The 20,607-nt window shown below is 40.1% G+C and overlaps 1 protein-coding gene across 5 annotated transcripts in view; it reads right to left on the bottom strand.

Moving 5' to 3' along the window:
• igsf9ba (immunoglobulin superfamily, member 9Ba) overlaps positions 1-20,607 on the bottom strand; it is a 78,078-nt gene that overhangs the window by 13,466 nt on the left and 44,005 nt on the right. For all 5 annotated transcript variants that reach the window (XR_012594763.1, XM_074642352.1, XM_074642351.1 and 2 more), the window contains exons 6-16: positions 16,362-16,503; positions 13,428-13,573; positions 11,670-11,812; positions 10,575-10,715; positions 10,361-10,480; positions 10,117-10,267; positions 7,525-7,648; positions 5,284-5,459; positions 1,675-1,901; positions 1,097-1,181; positions 829-990 (exon numbers count right to left, since the gene is read on the bottom strand). Coding sequence is in view for 4 of the 5 variants with exons in the window: in XM_074642352.1 (XP_074498453.1) it covers positions 829-990; positions 1,097-1,181; positions 1,675-1,901; positions 5,284-5,459; positions 7,525-7,648; positions 10,117-10,267; positions 10,361-10,480; positions 10,575-10,715; positions 11,670-11,812; positions 13,428-13,573; positions 16,362-16,503 (1,617 nt within the window). In the remaining variant the exon portion in view is untranslated. The remainder of the gene's footprint in view (positions 1-828; positions 991-1,096; positions 1,182-1,674; positions 1,902-5,283; positions 5,460-7,524; positions 7,649-10,116; positions 10,268-10,360; positions 10,481-10,574; positions 10,716-11,669; positions 11,813-13,427; positions 13,574-16,361; positions 16,504-20,607) is intronic.

Genomic DNA, 20,607 nt, shown 5'->3' with positions numbered 1-20,607 from the left:
GGCCTTTTACATGTTTGTGTCACCCCAGTGGTCCCATGAGCCCAGTAGGCCCATGCAGTAATCCATCCATGGTCAAACATGTAATACTACATTTATTACATGTTAATTAATAGCTAGTTCACACTACATGATTTTAGCCGTGATTTTACGTTCCCTGGCAGTTTTTGGAGATCACCGTTAAAAGCCCCAGATCAGAGGCAAATCGGCGTTGGCTGGCTGCTCGCACATCGGCGCTCGAGTGTTAGGTGTGAACTGCTCAAAGACACAAGTCGAGAAGCTCGCCGACGCTTGCCGATGCCTAGCAGATACATTCCATATATCTAGCATTCTAAATATCTGGACCTGTCGGGGACTTCGGCCACGAGCTACAGCCAATGAGAGCGCAAGACACGGGTTGATGGGAAATCTGGGGAAGGATGGGTCGCCTGTAACAAAAGGAACTTACTGTATGTGCTGCATTTGCAACACGGAGCAAAGTTGTTGTTGCGGCTAGAAGGAATAAATAGCATGAAAGGACGCGTGGAAACAGGCTATTTTGTGAAAACGTGCGAACAACAACATCAGCAATGTGTCTCGCGCATAATATCACGTCATTTCCCATGTCTTGCATGCATTTTCGCGACAAAACATAGTTTGGAGACTTCATCGGGGAGATCTTGCAGTGTGTGACCCCCTGTCGTTGGTCAGTCATGTAGTGTGAAAACCATAACTACTTCAAGACTCCCGATTACAAGACAGCAAGTTGTGTAGTGTGAACAATACTGAGATCTGACCACTCCGAAAGTCTTGTAGTGTGAACTAGACATGAGTAGAGAGAGGGAGACCGACCTGGTTTACGCTTGAGTTTGCGACGGTGTTGCTTATTGACAAAGCAAGCTGCTAGAGTGCTGAACAGTACTGCCGCTGCCAGGAAACAGATAGTTGCCACGACGCCCGCCACCACCGGCCGCGCCAGCCCCTCATCAGGCAACTCCGCAGGTGGGAAGGGATCTGATGGGGCAGACAATAAGTGGGTGAAAGGGAGAGGTTAAAAACTCACAAAACTGTCCCTCACAAGGGCCAAGCATGTCTGTATGTAGTTTGTAAAGAAACTGACCTGTGCTAGACACTCCCACTACGTTGCTGCTCTCACTGATCAGGTCATCCATGACGGCCATCACTCGGAACTCATACCAGGACTCCTGTGACAGAGACACAACAGACTCATCTCATGCACAGATTTTTGTGTAGAGCTTACAAGATCATGTTTAAAAAGCACTTTGTGACTGTGTTTTAAAAACAGATCTATGTATAATAATGACACGTGACAAATTTTCTATTTATTATAGTTTGCGTCATAATAAGAGAATTATGATTTCCTATCCTATTTTAGTAATTTAAGTATTACAAACTAACTTTTTGTCATTTTAAATATAAATTAGTTATTAAATTGCACTGAAATGCAAAAAGGCTGAAAATATGAAATTCATTTTTGAGTACATTGATGTTAGTCCATTAAAACACATGGCATATGATACCAATGTGTACTGTACTGAAATGGATTAATCATTGAAAATAATATTGAAAAGGGGAGATTGTTAAATGGATTCTGTTCATTTACTTTTCAGTCAATTCTTCCTGTGCTACACCTCCCACAGCCCTGTTCCTGTGTCCACGTGTATGTATTTAACTGACCTGAACGAGGTCTCTGGCTATGAGCTCAGTCTCCGTGGACGGGATCAGGTCATCCAGAACTTCCCACCTCTCCCCGAGGCGGAACTCCATGATGTATCGGTCGATGGGCGAGGAGTGGTTGGCTGGAGGGAGCCATGTGAGGAGGACACCGTGCTGCGTGCGATTGGCTGTGAGGCACCGTGGTGGAGTAAGAAGCACCAGTGGTTCTGGGGTACCCAGAGGGGAGCCTGTTGACCAGAAATGTTGAAGATAAAAGTTAACAGGAAAGGAAACTATGTCGGACATGACCCAGATAAAAAATATAGTTGACTGTGTTAGTATGCTTACATTTCCTAATTAGCACTAAACAAAAAGTAAAGCTGAGGATGATGAGAATGTCATTTGTTTGGCAGTATTCATCATCATCATCATCATCATCATCATCATCATCATCATCATCATCATCATCATCATCATCAAAAAAAAAGAAAAACATTTTGACCAGAGGATGGCGAAGTTAATGGATCGCCAAAGTTATTCATCCTGGTGCATAAATGTCTGACTCTGTACCAAATATCGTGGCAATCATTCCAATAGTTATCAAGACATTTGACTTAAAGGTGCAGTGTGTTGGATCTGGCAGCATCTAGTGGTGAGGTTGCATATTGCAAACAACTGAAATTTCTCCCATGTGCCAAGCGTGTACGAGAACTACGGTGGTCGACACGAAAACATGAAAACGAGAAAACGTGAAAACACGAAAACCTGAAAACACGAAAACCTGAAAACACGAAAACGTGAATGTCCCTCTCTAGAGCCAGTGTTTGGTCTGTCTGTTCTGGGCTACTGTAGAAACATGGCGTCTGGCTCTGTGAAGAGGACCCGCTCCCTATGTAGATATAAATGGCTCATTCTGAGGTAACAAAAACACAACGATTCTTATTTTCAGGTGATTATACACTAATGAAAACATACTTATTAATATTATTCAATACCATTTCTGCCAATAGATCCCCCTAAATGTTACACACTGTTCCTTTAAAACCACAAATGTCAACATCAGGATAAGTGAAGTAACTTTGATCTGCTGGTGGCGCTTGAGGAAAAGCCATGGGATCACTGAAGTCAGTAGGATTCATTCTGTGGGAACCATAAATGTTGGTACAAAATCTGATGGTAATCCATCCAACAATTGTTGAGATATTTTCATCTGGACCAAAGTGGTGGACCGACCGACCAAAATGGCCATCCATAGAGCAATGCCGCTAGCATGGCTAAAAACTGACTAGAGTTAATGTCGGTTTTACAAACAGAGCTGAGTAACATGAATGATTTGGTTGCTCTTTTGTATCATATAAATGAAATATGCTGTACACCTTGAGAGAGTTGAGTGGTTCAGCTCCCTGAATATACAAGTACTCCACCTAACCTCCGACTGAGTACTGCCAGAGATTTCTCTGAAGTGTCTCCCTCCACAATCCCACTGGTTAAATGAAGATTAAAAAAGCTTCATGTGTCTTGACTTTTGACTATTTGCTTTTAGAATAAAAAGCTTTAAGACACAGTTTTCCTAATTACCCACAAATACTGTAAAAACACTAAATGAATTGAATGCATAACCAAAATCTATCCTCCTTATTATACATGCTTAAAAAGAATGAAAATAATATCATATGACAGAATAAGGCACTGTATGTACAGGAAACATACTGCACAGTATAAACCAAACACTTTATTGTCTACTGCCATTCATGTATTGGCTGCTCTCCCGAGTGTGTGAACTAGGTCAGAACTTTGCAAGCCTCATTTAGCCTTTGTTGAATGAAGGTAAGCCTTCCAACACATCGTTAGTTGGCAACGAATAGCAGAATTCAGGTTTACATTGTACATTATACTGTAGAACAAAGGCAGCATTGTGAGGAAGCTACTGTCATCAAGTCTTTGAGAAAAAAACTCTAATAGAGTTTTATAATTGAGTTGTTCACAGTTTAGGGTTTGATTGATAAATAGGTCACATCGATTCCCATAATCAAGGAAATGTGATACAACCGGACTTACCAGAGTTAGACTACATGGGTTTGTTTGATGTAAAGACATACTGTTTCTTTCTTAGAGGACTTTGGGTGTGCCTTCATTCAATACTTTCACTTCTTTGTCCTCTCCACTGTGTGGTGGAAAATCCAGCAATGCATTTTCACCTTTCATTCCTTTTCTCTTTTTTACTGAGCCATTGATTTTAAATACCATACACCTTTAATTCAGTTTCAGTTCAGGCGGCGGCACACAAAGACTAGATATTGGCAGCGTGCCCTTGAGGCATGAGTTGGATTACAACACACCAGATGTAAAAAAAAGAGATGTAAATCTGTTTCTTTTACATCTTTTATCTTTTATTCGGATCTCCATTAGCTGTGGCTGAAGCCCAGCTATTCTTAAAATAAAATAAAAAAACATGCACTTCAAAACATGCAGCTACCTTCACTGACTGACATCTCACTAATACATCTTTCTCACGGCAAACATGTTGGCGTCTTGTCAAACACAGGTGGAACTAATAGCATTAATAATAATAATGACTCTGGTATTGTGCGTGCAGCCGTGTCATCGTTTCTGTCATTAGTTACACCTCTGACTTTGCTGCTATGACAATTCAAAATGTTTGCAGTGACAAGTATCTGTTGCATTACTCATCAGCTCATTAAAACATATCTACTATTGAAGGAATATCAGCACGTCCCAGCTCTTTGCATGTGCTGGGTGCACACTTTTTTAAAAAGTTCAGCACATTTGAATGGTTTCCAGACTTTGTGTGCATCCACTCTTATCTTATGAAGCCTAACATATACATATATGGCAGATTTGGTTAGTCATAGCATCATTAACATGCTTGATGGTCATGATGTTTCATGTTTGGGAGTTTCTTCTTTATAATCCTAACAGGAGAGCACAAATGGGTTTAACAAGGAAGCATAAAGTCCTTGATTTATGAACAGTTTTAATCACCAACTGTGTATTATTGAGGTGGATGGATTTAAAGCAGTGTGCAAACATACCACTTACTTTGAGTGGATGATTAAGTGAAAAATAATGTTACAGTATAAACATTCAAGGGCTTAGGTTTGGTCCGGCATTTATAATCTACTTCCTCTTCCTCTGCATGCTTTTGTATCTTTTGATGAGGTTACATTTAAATCAAAAATTAAATGATGATGAAAATGGTTATCAGCTTTCCATAATAATGGAAGTAAAACATATAAAATAAAAATAGAGAAGATATAATGCATGTGTAAACTTCTGCTGTGTTGCTAATGCACCAATCCTTCTTAAAATCATGTTAAGTTTCCTTGACAGAGATGATTAATAATAGAAATATTTGCATCTTTACTGTCTTATTTTTGATGGATGTTATAATAAGCATCATAATTTCAGGAGACTTTTAAGCGTACCCAACTAAAACGTAGATTAAATGCTATTTGTTTTATGCTTATACATTAATGTGAACATCACTAGAGGGCAGTATGTGATGATAGGTGTCGGATGATATTCTAAAAACATATAAATAGTGTCTCAGTGCAACTCAGTGGGTTCATCCTGAAGTCAAAAAGCAGCAAAAATGGATGGGGAACCCACCTGCAGTGTTGACCGTCACAACTTCGCTGAATGGGCCCGTGCCCAGTTTGTTTTGCGCCAACACACTGAACTGGTACTCCGTCCCAGGCTCCAGCGCTGGCACCACCAACCAGATCTGAGCACCGGAAACTGGCATCGAGTGCCAGTCGTGAGGACCGAAGTCTGTTCTCTTTGACCTGAGAACAGAAATGAGACAGAAAAACAGTTATACATGATTTTATACCCTGAATAATGCCGAATGATGTCCTAACTGTAATTAGTCACAAGACGGCGTTGTTCAGTTGGTGGGGGCTGAAAATTTGAAGTTGATTTAAGGTTTAAGCACCAAAAAGATTTTCTCTGTTTCAGATATTATTTTTTTTACTTATCTTAAAGCAATTCATTTAATCATTTCTTTATTTGTATTCATGTTTTATAATGTTTTACTCCCTTATCTTTTTCATTTGGTACTGTCGTTTATATATTTTATTGTTTTTTTTCAATCATTTGGTATTGTTGTTTATATATATTTTTATTAATATTTCTTTTGTGCATTAGGTTCCAATTTCAAATAAGTTTAAAATAATGTTTGATTGACTGATTAAGAAAATTCAACAAAAAACACAGTTAAGAAATATAATTCAGCCATAACTGTATCCAGTCTTGAGTAATTCAGTGTGCGTACTGTATACTAACGTTTGTCATTATCCTTCAAAAGCTGGCTACAAAATGTATTTACACAAGTTTGTGTGTATGAGCGTGGAACACCCAACAAGCCCCAACTAGTCTGCAACTAGATTAAATTGTCCACATGTGCACAAAAATGTCTAATAACCTTGTCAAATGTGTATTGTTTGGTCAATTCTACCTGTTTCAATGACACCGGTCAGCTTCACATTGAAAAGGGAACATTTTGTTCTTATTGATTTGATAGAAGTGACTGGCAAGTAAGTGAAGTTTGATTTTTCACTTTAAACATTGATGACTGGTGAAACCTTCTAACCTTTAAGACTACTTATGAATGATCCATGAAATAAGGTCACTTCAGCAAGAAAGTCTTATATCTTAAATTCACTTGATTTATATTTGCTTCTTTTAAGCTGCAATATAAAAAAAAAACAGTATTTTTGTAAAACAACCTAGATCTTTGGTACATTTTACCTCATTAGAGTTATGACCTTCTGTTAGTTTATCACTGTTATTTTATTGTGTTTACAGCCACAGTACTTCACTCCACTCGGCTATTATGTGTTCGGCTCTACAAGGTAATTACAGGGCTTTGACTCACAAATTTATAGTTCCAACTCCACGTGAAACGTTACTTAACATAAGAACGCTGTGTCAATACATCCTGAAGTGTCTCTTTCCTCATATTTAAGGTCAACAAATGTGTATCTGTTGGTACCTGGACAAGTGATACACTCACATAAATAAAAATTTTTTTAAAAACGGCAGTGGTGAAGTACTCAGATCTTGTACTTCAGTAAAAGTATCAATACCACAGTGTAGAAGTAAAAGTCCTGCATTCAAAATTCGACTTAAGTAAAAGTACAAAAGTATTAGCATCAAAATGTACTTGGAGTACCAAAAGTATAAATACTCATTATGCAGAATGCCTCATTTCAAAATCATATTATATCATTGGATTATAATTATTGATGAACTAATGTGTACATCACTTGTTCAAGCTGGTAAAGGTGGGTCTATATTTAGCTGGGTAGCTGATCAATTTCCCCTCGCTGATCAATAAAGCTTTAACTTAACCAATAATAATACATCATCATTTATTTGTTGATTAAATTTCGTATTATTAATCCGAATCTGCAAAGTAACTTGAGTTATCAAATAAATGTAGTGGAGTAAAAAGAACAGTATTTGACTCTGAATTGTAGTATACTGTAAAGTAGCAAAAAATAGAAATACAGTACTTAAATACAGGTACCTAGTGAAATTGTATCCACCACTGAAAACACTCTGAGTACTATCAGGTGCATGTACCTCGTGTACTGTACGATGCTGAGTGAGATGTTACTTTCCCAATACACACCATGAATTATGCACATGCACATCTACCGAATACCCCGAGAAATATGCTGTCAAAACAAGTCTGCCTCGGATTGAATTTCTGACATATTTTATCATCGTCAGTGAGGAGGGCAGGAGAGAGAAATGCATGTCAAACTGTAGGCCCTTAACCTCCAGGTAGAGTTTCCACATCTGCAGACTGCTGCCATTGATTTGAAGTTAAATAAGAGCACTCACACTGGACCGTACCACACGGAGAACGTCTGTTCGAAGCCGCCATCATATCCCGGTTCCCAGGACACATTAGCAGAGGTTGTTGAGGGCAATACATGGATATTGCCAGGAGCGTGTGGGCTGGTGCCTAAGAGACAGACAGAGGGAATACATTTAAAAAGCACAACATATTCATTTACTTATCAGATGTATAACTGCTTACAATTATCATCCAATATCACTTGCAGTTATGAAACTATAGCAGCATTTTTGTTGCCCCCCAAAAATGCTGTGCTGCATCATACGCCCACCCGCCCGCCCCGAAATCACGTGGTGCTCGCTGAGGTGGTGACCGGTGTAAGGTCGAGTTCAAGAGCAGCAGTGCCGTCTGCAGCTCCGCTCATCCCACCCACGTAACAGCTGTGCTGCGTGGCCCCAAGCCAGTTACTTCTCACTGGGATAAAAGAGAGACCTGAGCGTGGCGGTTTGAGGAGCACAGCTGTCTCCGCCGCCCTGCGACACCTGTCAGCTGAGAGCTGGTCACGGGGAGGCAGGCCGAGCGTCGCCAGCTGTGCCACACTCATAACCCCTCCATAGGCACTGGGGCAGCGGGCTACTGGGGCAGACTTAGTGACTGGCTCACATGTCAAAGACCAGCAGACGATGCATAAACACAGACTTAAAGGAATAGTTCTACATTTTCAGAAACACACTTATTCTTGTCTAAGTTAGATGAAAAGATTCACACCATTCTCATATCTATACGCTAAATATGAAGCTACAGCCAGAAGACGGTTAGCAAATAAGCATATTTCCCAAAATGTCTGACTATTCCTTCAACACCTATAGATACATTTCCTTTAAAGGAACTGTTTGTAACTTTTTAAGCGTACAAATGTAGCGGTTCGGCACACATGCGCGTTCGCATATGAGCGCTCGCGTGTGGCCGGAGCCTCGTCTCCGCTGCCTGCTCTCCTTCACTCAGACAGAGCGCTCGCGTCCTCGCTCTGCTCGCTCCACCTCTAGACGTGAACGCGCGCTCACTACACACTGCAGAAGAGTTAGTTTAGCTCTGAGAATATCTAGTGAATGTAGAGTGGACATTTGTGCAGAAATAACTGCTGCAGCTCCTCCAGACCAACAGAGGTTTTCCGTGTCTTGTGAAGTGATGGGGCTCCTCAACGAGTTACGTTATCGTCTTGTTACCGACCGGGTGCCAGTGTCTTCGGCTGCCGGCTGCGGTCAGGAGGCGATAACGTAACTCATTGAGGAGCCCCGCTGCTGAAGCCTGCGCTGAGCAGGAAAAGCCAACACTACGATCAGCATTGATTCATGGAGAGACCTTCGTCTGGTCAGCTAACATTACTGCCAAGCAGCTGAAATATAGAGTGGTATTGTGCTTTTAGCTGACGTCTGTCGCCTCACTGTTTTGAGCGATGCTCGTTCATGTCTATGTAGAGCGAGCAAGCGCAAGCTCGACGCTGACTTTCGTTGATTTCAAGGCCACAGGTGTCGCTGTTAAGCAGCATTTCTGAATCTTACAAATTGTCCCTTTAATAAGACACTATTGTAGCTTGTTTTTAAAGAATACTAATGTCACAAGTAGTGCTCTCCCCTGTGCAAACATGTAATAAAATTGAGTGGAAATTTTGCAAGCAAACATCTGAAACATATACTGTACATAAATCCATCTTTTTAGCCTACAAGGGGTTGGATATTTAATATGCTACTCAACAGATTTTTGGTGGAGTGTTCCTTTAAAGGCCTGGACTAGAATCTGAAAAAATAAGGCACAAATCTAATAAAGATTTCAGCAGTGTGTACAATGAGTGAAAAGTATGCGGCACTAACCATCCCCAAAAAAACATGCAACTTTTGTGCCTCTCACTGATATGCATATGTATATTTTACATAAATCATTTGCCATAATAATCACGCCATTCAAGGCTGATCTACACTTGCTACTACTTGTGCATTTCTACTCAGAATGGCTGGTATTACTACTGTAAAGACGGCATCACAACTTAAGAACACTACAGTTATAAAGGCTACTTAAAGGCACCATGATTAGTTATTAAATCTGAACCCTACAATTTGCATTATAGGTATTAAAGGAGACTTTCTACAATGTTCAATTTGAGGTCTTGTTGCACCAAAACTTTTACGCACACAGATAATTTTCTGAGCGAATAACAATACAATCTTTGTGCATCTGGACCTCCGCGGCCCTGTTTAAACTTCATAACCCTGCCTGCCTTTGTCGACACTTCAGTCAATTTATCTAAGAGTGAAAAGATGTCCTTGGTCCATTGACTCAACAGACAAAGGCTGTGGTGATGGAGTTTTAGCAGAGGGGTGGATGCCACGCTGTAGTTACAGATTCAGGCTTTTAAATTAACTATTACAGATAAGATCGAATGAAATTTTAATGATGCCCAAGGGGAAATTGGGCAGAGGCAAGGTGTTTGAGGGATGAGGGTCTTATCATGCAAATCACTCAAAACACACACAGCAAAGTGGGATCACAATGAACTCAAAATAACTATGAAAGGTCAGTCGGTTGAGGAAATTGAGCGAGCTCTGGTGAGCTGAGAGCGCTGTGCAGATGTGTTGTACCGATGACTAGGATACGCGTGCTGGCAGTGATGCTTGTGACCACGTTGGTGGCTACACACTCCCATTCTCCGTGGTCCTCCTTGCTGAGGGACAGGAACTGTAAGCTGCCACTGGGTAGGATGTTGTGCTTACTCTTGCTTGGCTTCCCCACCTTCAATGGACACGGAAACAAACATTTCAGCACGTAAAAACAAGTGCAGGACGTGAGTTACTGGGAGATTTGTTATGCGTTTGTCTACCGTACCTTTCTCCAGGTGATGGATGGTATATCAGGGTCTCCAGAAGCAGCACAGGGGATAACTAGCTCTCTCCCAGCCTCCTGACGGTACTCCCCCCCAGGCCTCACATTAAAGTAAGGGGGATCCTGGAGGAAACACACAAACACCAGTCGCCATCATGCAGACTTCTGGGCACAAAACAATGCAGCAGACAGAACCAAACATGAAGCAGTGACGTACCTTTAGCACCAAAGTGGCAGGGGGGGACATGCCCATGGTACCCAAGGCGTTGTAAGGCACACAGGTGTAGGTGCCCAGGGAGTCTTCTGTGGCCTCCGCCACACGGATACTTCCATCCGGCAACAGGCTCCAACCGGGGTACTGCAAGACAAGGGGGCATCTGAAATGCTTGATTTCAACGCTTATGTAACGCAGACCTGCCTTCAACGGCAGCGCAACATATTGTGTGACCTCAGTGACGGTAGATTAGATAGTAGATAAACAGAGCGACAGACGGAGAGTTCTGAGCAGAGAGATACTTTATCTACGTGGCACTTCAAAAACAGTTTGAACATGACAAATGTCCGAATAATGCTGAAATGATAACAAAAGGATGGTTTATAACATATTATAATGTAGTTGTAAGCAGATATAAGCCATAGGGACACATAAGGGCCCACAGGAATGACAATATAGTAAATCACAGTTGTAATAATGATATAAAATATGTCTTTATAGAAGAAGTTGTGATTCTTGACATACACTGAGCATTAACAAACACTTATATTGTGGTATAAACTGTTCATTAAATGTTTGTATACTGCTATAAATGCCAATTAGGGCGACTTAAAGGTGCAGTGTGTAGGATTTAGCGGCATTAGGCAATGCATTGAAGGGGTTTCTTTCACAACAATGACCGGCTCGCTGTACATTATCCCGCTTATTACACGGCTACTTACTGAAGAAATCAATAATTTGAAACAAAACGGTCCGCCAGAGTCCGACATCCGAGCTGCGCCCATAGCAACGGTCTGTTATACATAGCAATGGTCTGCTATAAAGAAATAACAGACCGTAGAACGCCGTGATTTAACAATCAGAATCGAGTATTCAACAAAGTTGTGTAATAATATACACTAAAGAAATCATACTTGTTAATATTATACTCCATTTCTGCCAATAGATCCCCTTAATGCTACACACTGGACCTTTAAAGTAAAGTCTTGCCAAAAAAATGTGAACTTTCTGATCAACGCCAACTTAAATGTAGAAGTGTATCAGTAAATGTATTATAACACAGAGAGGAGTCTAAACAAAGGCCCAAGGCAGACGAACCTTCTCCACTCTGAGAGGATAGCCGTCTTTCTCCCACTTCACTGATGTCACAGGTGGGTTGGCGTCCACCGGGCAGCGGATGATGCCTGGCAGTTTCCGTGGGACGTAGATGACCGGGGGCATGTTGATCACTCGGGCAGGGTCTGGACGTAAAGGAAAGATCAGAGTTATGGATGCTGGATACATTATCAATTTGGTTGTTTGATGTAATCTAATGTGTAAAGAAATGGACATGTGGTGTATTGCTTGATTTGAGAAGACCAGCGCCCGTATTTATCAAGCGTCTCAAAGTAGGAAATCTCCTAACTGGCCAAAAATTCGAGGCAATTTCGGTCCTATTTTCAGGACTAGAAGTAACAGAATTTGACTGACTATCTTAACTGGAAATTTAGGAGCGCTCCAGATGTGTCCTAACCTGTTGGAAGATGGAACTGAGATGGCGGATCTATTCTGAGAGGAGAGGAGCGATGTTTTGGGAACGCTTGATGACAATGAGCTTATTAAAAGAGTTAAAACACATTTTCAAAACTGATTTTGTGCAGGATGCAGAGGTGAACACATCATCTCCCCTCAGAAACAGATGTCATCACAACTTTTTTTGGAACGTGGAAAACACAGATATGCAACAATGATGATCTGTCACGATCGACAATTTTGATGGTCATAAATCAAACTTAGTGATAAAGGACTAGGTCATCTGCATATAAAGGATATCTCAATTTAATTACAACAGCTAAAATTTAATATAGGGTCTTATATCTAGCTATGTCTTTTTTTTATTCATTTAAAATAATAGTACGGTACATTTACATTACAGAAATAACACATTTTCCTTGCTTTTAGTGAACATAAGTGTCGTGTAGTTGAAAAGGGAATTAGTGGAATAGGAGAGTTTTACACATCATCGCTGTGCAAGATGTGGTGCTGGACTATTATAGGCTGTAAAAGGATGTGGCGCTGGATGGGGCGACGTCACACTCTCTCATAGAAGTCCTCTCTCTACTTGCTGAAACTAAGTGTTGATAAATGACTCTTATTTTTAGTCCTAGGTTAACTTTCAGTGTAATTCCTGGGAGTGATTCTGAGATGTTTGATAAATACAGACCCTCCCAGAGTATGTTTTGCATGAAGCATCCAGGACACTGGTTTAATTATGATGTGCTGTATTTGAGGCCAGTGGTGAAATCAGTGCCTGCAGTGCCTGTGAATCCCGGGGCTCTCTCTCTCTCTCTCACACTGTAGCACAGTAATCAATGACCAGAGGCAACTTGGGAGCAAATTAGCTCGACACACACAAGGGCTTGACGATGAAACGTCAGATGGCCAGGAGTGGCGTCTCTCTCTCTCTCTCTCAGCGGTCAGAGCTGATGAACAGGAAGGTCAGCGTTTCATTTTTAGGGGAGCCAGATTCAAAAGAGACGAGGAAAAAATGGAGTCTGGGGACGAGCCCGTCTCCATCTTTGTGCACAGGAATGAGGCTGGAGTCGGGATAGACGATAATTGTATCATTAAAACCCACTCAGAATGTGAAAACGGTGAGTAGGAGGCTCAGTCAAAACAAACTGTGTGACTATCCGTCACGTCTGACCTTGAAATTCAAGAAGGTTACTTTGCATTACAGCGGTAGAGCAGCGCTGCCAAATAATAGAGCAGCCTCCATACTGCTGCTGCTGTTCCCTTCTTCTCCTCCTCACACGGCTCGCTGTACCGTCTCCCCCGCCCCTCCCCCACCCACTTTGTTGCCACGGTAACACTCACACTGAACAGTCAGGTAGGCTGATGCCGAGGGCGAGATACCGAGGCTATTGCTCGGACTGCAGGTGTATTTCCCAGCATCCTCCGGCTTGACCCGGAAGATGATAAGGGTGCCGTCGATGAGAATGCGCACTCGGAGCTTCAGATCACTGCAAGAAGACACACACACACACACACACGTTTTGTCATGCACCGTGTTACCATCAGAAAAAAAAGGCACACATCTATTTTTCTTTGCTGAATTACGTTGAGGCGCCATAAGAGAGCAGCAGAGAGTCAAACAGCAGCTCTGAGAGGAGCAACACACAGTACAGAGCAAGAGATTCAAATAAATCTGCTAATTGTCCTAATCGCCAAATGGTACAGCCTTTGTGTTTTTCCTCCTGACACCATTTCAAATTAAACACCGTGATGATGGAGCACAAATTCTGTTGTTTTTAATGGAGCTGTTTTCCTTGTCCACACGGGGAGACAATTTTATCATGCAACAGAATATGTCATTAAATAAAATGGCGCCACTTTTTAATATGACCCTGTTTTATTAAGGGTTTACACGCTGTAACTAATGGCTTTATTAATGGTTAGTAAATCAAAAGCTTTACAGATCAGTTGTAGGACATTAATAAAAACAACGTTTGGGTTGCCAGGTTGTGAAAAAGCCCTCTGACTGATCGGACCATATGAATGGACCAAAATCCATTCATCAACAATTTATTTATTAATAGATTACCAACATGTATAACTGCATTATTACCATATTGTATGTATATAATACATACGTGTTACAACTTAGAAACCCAACTGCTGTTCCTATTAATGGTTTATAACGGAACTGTAAAGTATTAGTTAATGATTTATTGACTATTAATAAAGCCATAAGTTACAACATAAGATGACGGATGATGAGACAATGACATGCTACCTCCTGCCTTTAGTGTGTTTTTAGTTATCTAGGATCTTGAAAAGTGCTCTATCAATAAAGTGTATTAATATTATAAGATAAAATATGATTTTATTTTGACAGCGTGGGAATATTTGAATGACAAAAATAAAATATATATATATATATTAATATACTATGGACTGAATTGTGATGTGAACTGTGCAAATATTTGTGTGAAAAAAAATATTTGTGAAACTGTGACAGCAATGATGTGTGAACTATATACTATATAATGAATGTATAGGTATGAAAAGTAATTATAATAATAATATATATTAAAATACAAAGTGTTATATATACAGTAATATATGTGCTGTATAATACACATATTATACAGTGATGCTATGAAATACATATATAAAAGAAATGGAAGAAAATACCATGATATAGCATAGAATATATTTATATAAAAATACAATATAACAGGGTTGGGTAACATGGATAAAATCAAATATCACAATATTTTTACCAAATACCTCGATATCGATATTGTGACGATGTTGTAGGGTTGACTATTGGTGCTTTTACAAAATATTTACACACATATTTACGAAAATTAAACCACTTTACTGTAATGCAGCCTTTAAAACCAGGAAAAGACAACTTATGCCATATTATGATATTATGATGTTCAAAATCTCAGACGATATCTAGTCTCATATCAGGATATCGATGTAATATTGATATATTGCCCAGTAGGGGTGTAAGAAAATATCGAAAAATGTAATATCACGATTTTATGTTTTGTGATACTGTACTGATTCCCAAAAACACTGTGTTGATTTTTTATTAATAGTTTACATACAAATAACATAGTCAATACTGTATTTCATTTGCAAAGAGTTGAGCCCTCTCAGTGTATATGTCCTCTCAAAGTAGTGCTGTGATGTTGGATGTTACAGGGACTGTGATGAATGCAAATGCAAATCCCACTGTTCTGACTGCATAAAAAAGTAAACTTTTTTTAAACAGATTTTTTGCACATGGTGGTGTCTTCTTTATTCGGCAGTTTTACTAAAATTAGATTTTAAAAAATTGCAATATATCGCAGTATATTGAATCGTAAGCCCTGTATTATGATACATATCGTATCACCAGATTCTTGCCAATACACAGCCCTATTGCCCAGCCCTACAATATAATGATATAAGTAATATGACTTGTGTATGTTACTACATGATGTGTGTGCTGTGAATAACAGCTGAATGAAGTAGTGCATCCTCTGGCCTCTGTGACTAGTCATAGCTGCTTTGATTTATTACGTTTATTTCCATTACTTTGCATTCATGCATTTTGTTGTCTTACGCTTTTCCTCCTACTCAGCTGTGGTGTCATTTCATTTCTGTCATTAGTTCAGCCGTATCTCTGCTTGTCAACTTCTTAAACTACTACTCCCACTTCTTATAAACCTTCTTATCTTACCTAACCTGCAAAAAAAATAAATAATCAAGATTGACGCTATGAAAGCTGTTAAAAAGAATGAGATGGGACACTTCAGTGCACTTCCTCTGTGGAAGTCCTTTAGACACTTGTTTTCACTGCCTGTCAAACTCCCATCCGCTTGTTCGTCCTTCCCACTTGTGCTGGCTGTAAAACCCTCTCCGACTCTAAAGACCTGCTCTGGGGAGCCCGCGGAGGTCCTGGCTACGCTTCAGAGCACATGATGACACAAGGCCCGAGTCATGTGATATTGTCATCAGAGCGCACTAACTCGCCTGGCACTGTCCAGACAGACCCCCGCCAGACGCGCTCTTACTGCCTCTGGGGCCGCGGTAGGACAGGACACCGGCGCACACACACATATATATAGACACACACACTCATAGAGACACACAATGTCACTCTCACAAAAGCTTTGGGATAAATGCAGCCTGTGTGGTGGTGATTTAAATGCCTCTGAGCTGGAGGCCTTTAAGTCTTAACTTCACCCAAGTGCTTAACTGAGATGTTTCCCTGCAGCTACAGTACAGAAGTGAACTTGATCATAACTTTACTTCTTGAAGTAGACGTTGTCCTCCTCCCAGAACCAGGTGTAGGTCAGGTTGCCAGGATACGCCTCAGCTTGGCAGGTGAAGAGTGCATTCTGAGATATGTTTACAGTGACGTTTTCTGGTGGAGAGACGATGAATGGAGGCCCTGAGAGAAGCAGAAACAAGTGTTTTAGTTCATTGTAGTCTACTGTATTAACCATTTATAGCTGCAATAACAGATTTTTTGGGGGGAATAAGCTTTTTAAACAGTTGCATATTTACACATCCAGCAAACACGGAGCAACATTAGCATTCATTCAGAGTCGTGTTTCTGGTCACCTGATGAATGAAAATTCAATATTCGCTCCTCTATGAACCCCTGAGGGAAATATCTGGCTCTTTAGCTGCTAAATGCTCCACTATGTTCACCAGCTAGTCTCTAACTGTGTCTGTCTGCTGTTTGGTAGTGAACAGGTAGTGTGCAGTGGGGTTTTAGAACTTTTACCATGAAAACAGATCCCTGCTGCCCCTGAAAATGACACCAAAACAGTTACGTTTTTGGACCCTTAAACTAAAACAATGGGCTGAGAGATGCTAAAAAGCTCCATAGAGTTGAGGGGAACTGAGTCAGGTGATATTTATCTGACTGAGCACTTTCACATTTCACAGTCATCTGATCAGCTGGTATTAAAATACAAATATATATGGTCATTTCATTTTCTTAGTTGCTTTGGGCAGTAACTACAAAAAATGTTTCAACTGAATAGTTTTTTAATAAAAGGCCTCTACCAAATGTTCAAAATTTACAGCCTGAATACATTTTTGTCTCCATTAGAGTGAATTTAAATACTCTAAATACTCACATGTCTTTTTTTAATGTCTAAAACCCAATAAATAAACATTTTACATATAACATAAGCATTAAAAATAACTCATGATCACATAAGAATAACGAAAAGTCATATGATAAGCAGGAGTGTTGAAGATCATTCTTGATTTCAAGACCACTTTTTGAAGGTCTCGGTTTCGTCTCAGAATCAACCACATTTTTACTCGATCTTGTCTGTCAAAGTGGACTCGGGATTTTATTTCAAAACCACCTCTGCAATGCCTTTTGATTAATATATATATATATATATATATATGTACATATATATATATATGTACATATATATATATATATATGTACATATATATACAGTATATGGCAATAAAAGAGATGAATGAAGAGGTTCTTCATTTCTTTTCTGTGGGTGTTTATGGTTTGCATGTTCCAAATTTTATTGTTAGTATGTCATGCAGTGTGGGACTCGTACTGGTCTGGTCTTGCTCTTGGCTGTCTCGGTTTAGGTGATCTTGACTACAACACGGACAAGCAGTGCATTCTTCGTAAAAACTTCCAGTTCACTTCAATCTGGATGCACTTTTTTGAGCAGAAGTTGCACCACCTCCTTTAAACACAGTAAAGCGATACATATATCTGTAACTGTACTACCAAAGTGTCACCCTGAATTTACCTCATCACTGACTGTACTTTCATTTAAAACATTTAAATCTGAAAATGAAACTGATATCATTATTTCAACAAACGTACAAAGGAATAACATTAGATTTTACCGTATTGACGGCTGACTTTGACCGAGTGCTAGAGATGACGGTAGAGAAGACCGCTAAAGGGATAAAAAGTATTATTAAATCCTAAAAAAATCCGATTGAACCAGCCCGTTCTCATTCCCAGAGCGTTAATTACCGAGACTGGCCATCGGCGTTATACCAACACACAAGGCACCCTTTAGCGGCGGTATGAGACACACCGGGCTTTCAAGTAACTACAATGTAAATCCATCTGTGGCAACAGAAAACGCTCAGGTAAAGTGCTGTGGTGACGTAGTTTTAAAGAGCGAAAGAGACACTCAAGGCGTGTGGGAGGGGAGGTTGATGGGTCCAACAAACACATGGCTTTCAGCCAGGAGACCACTGTCCGTGTCCCGTGCGTTAAGTTTCACTTTCACTTTACAATCAGCTGTTTGTTCAAGTCCCATGTTCACAACGTTAGGTCTCATTTTCATTGTACAATCCTAGTAGTTTTAAGCCCAACCATTTTTATTTTTTCCTAAACCTAACAAAGTGCTTTTGTTTTTTTCACAGCGTTAAGCGTGTGTTTACTGCGAGCGAAAAGTGACACTGAGGGGTCTGACAGAGCGTCAGTATGTGACGAATTGGGATGAGAACATGTTGATTGAACCATATGCAGGCCTACTCTGCTTACACTTTGGGACTGTGGATATTCTTTTCAGGAACAGAGTGAGAACCAGCACACGCTACTGTATGTATTATTTACAATATATCACCACAGTCTCATGCAAAGTACAGTGAGCAGGCAGCTGCTTTAACCTTAATAGTAGTCAGTGTCGGAGCTTATGCGTGCTTCACATTGTAACCTTCTCGTCCCCCGAGGTGCTCAAGGTTTGCTCTTAACTCTCAATAAAACAGCAGAAGCCATGAAAGGTAAGCTGTCTTTTATGAGTGGGCCCAGATACAAGCCTCCTGGTTATTTTCCTCTCCGCGTGCGCGCCTTTAATGCATCAGGTGGGACCGCTGACGGCACTGCGCGGGTGTCTCACATAACAATTAAAAACAGATCACGACAGTGAGAATCATGACTCCTCAGATATCTGCGTGTTATTGCTCTGAGTCTTAATCATACCCCGCATTTTATTCCACAGCGCTTTTCACGCCACATATTCAACGAGCCGCAACACCTGTGCAAACATTTTATTTTGGTGGTTTTATTATTAGATCTAACTGTAGATTTCTATAGTTTTACTTTATGGTTGCATACAATGAGAAAGGTTTTATGAGGTGGAATGCGACATTGTTTATGTATAAGAGTCTAACTGCTCTTTTATAGTTTCTATTTTTATTCTATTCTTATTTTTCTGTCATATACTTCTAATTATTAATTATTTTATGTTTATCTTTCTCTGTTTTCTGTCCTTGTGCTTCTGCAAACCCAAATGTGCCCTCTGAGGATCAATAAAGGCTTATCTTCTCTTATCTTATGTAACACATCCTACTGATATTATTTTGATGTTAATACGACAGAGGTCAACATGTTTACGGCATGGTACATCTATCTCGTGAACAGGGGTGGACAAACTAACAGGAAATCATACAACATAATGTAATCAAATCAGGTAGTTCCAATATTCTTAATATAAAGTCTTATGACACGACAGATGCAAAACTGTTTTGGGATTGGGACTGTTTGAGACTTGATTATTTTTGGATATTCAGGGGACACACTTTTTGTAATACTGCAATTTTATTCTCATCATATCATGACTCTTTTTGACTCTCCCGATATAACAACTTTATTCTTGAAATATTATGATTTTTTTTCATGTAAAATTACGATTTAATTTGGAAATATTACAAGTTTTTTATTGTAATATTATGACTTTAATCTCGAAAATATTTTCCCCAGTGGCCGTAATACTCATCGTCATCAACCTGGTCTCACAGGAAGGCGTATAAATAGCAGGACATTAGACAGACATTCCGTGTGTCATGAGGACGCATTTTAGGCTTTTCGCGTGTCATTTGTACGCCACGCAACAAATCTACAGTAACGTCTGCAGTTGCTGCAAACTTAACGAACCTTACAAACCAAAACACCGGTCTCCTGGTTAAAAATTGTGTGTTTTTAGCTCTGAGCGTAGCATATTTACGTGGATGCATTTACAGACTACATGGCGTACAAATGACACGCCAAAAGCAAGAAAGGCGTTCTTATTGCACGCTAAATCCCTTATGCTTTATAGTGCCATTCATACGCCTTTTCGTGCAAACGGGCTATTACGTGATGGCAGTTTACAGATGCATCATATATTTTTCACATTATGTTTGGTCGTATCTCAACAACACATGTTATGTTTTAATTGCAGGGCTCTTGCATGGCCTGTATTATATAGTCCGGTTTTGATATGATGGAGGCCTCTCACGTGGAAAGCAAGAAGTCCACAATTGAACCTCCTCCACTGCTGCAGTGTGCTGTGGTTGAAAGAACGAGCATCGTAGTATTAGCGGCTCCACTGGAGGCCTGCAGATTTAATGCAGTTGCATCACACGCACCACTGCTTACACTATCCACTGGGTTACAACACAATGATTTTTGAATGTGGTGTTTGCAGTGAGCGTGCACATGCATTTACTATACCGGGAACAAAGAGGGGAGTAATTCCACTGTTCTGTTTGTACCTACGGAAGT

This window comes from Sebastes fasciatus, chromosome 7, assembly GCF_043250625.1.
Source record: "Sebastes fasciatus isolate fSebFas1 chromosome 7, fSebFas1.pri, whole genome shotgun sequence".
Lineage (NCBI taxonomy): Eukaryota > Metazoa > Chordata > Actinopteri > Perciformes > Sebastidae > Sebastes > Sebastes fasciatus.
The sequence above is the reverse complement of the archived record's forward strand: the minus strand, read 5'-3'. Positions and strand labels throughout refer to the sequence as shown.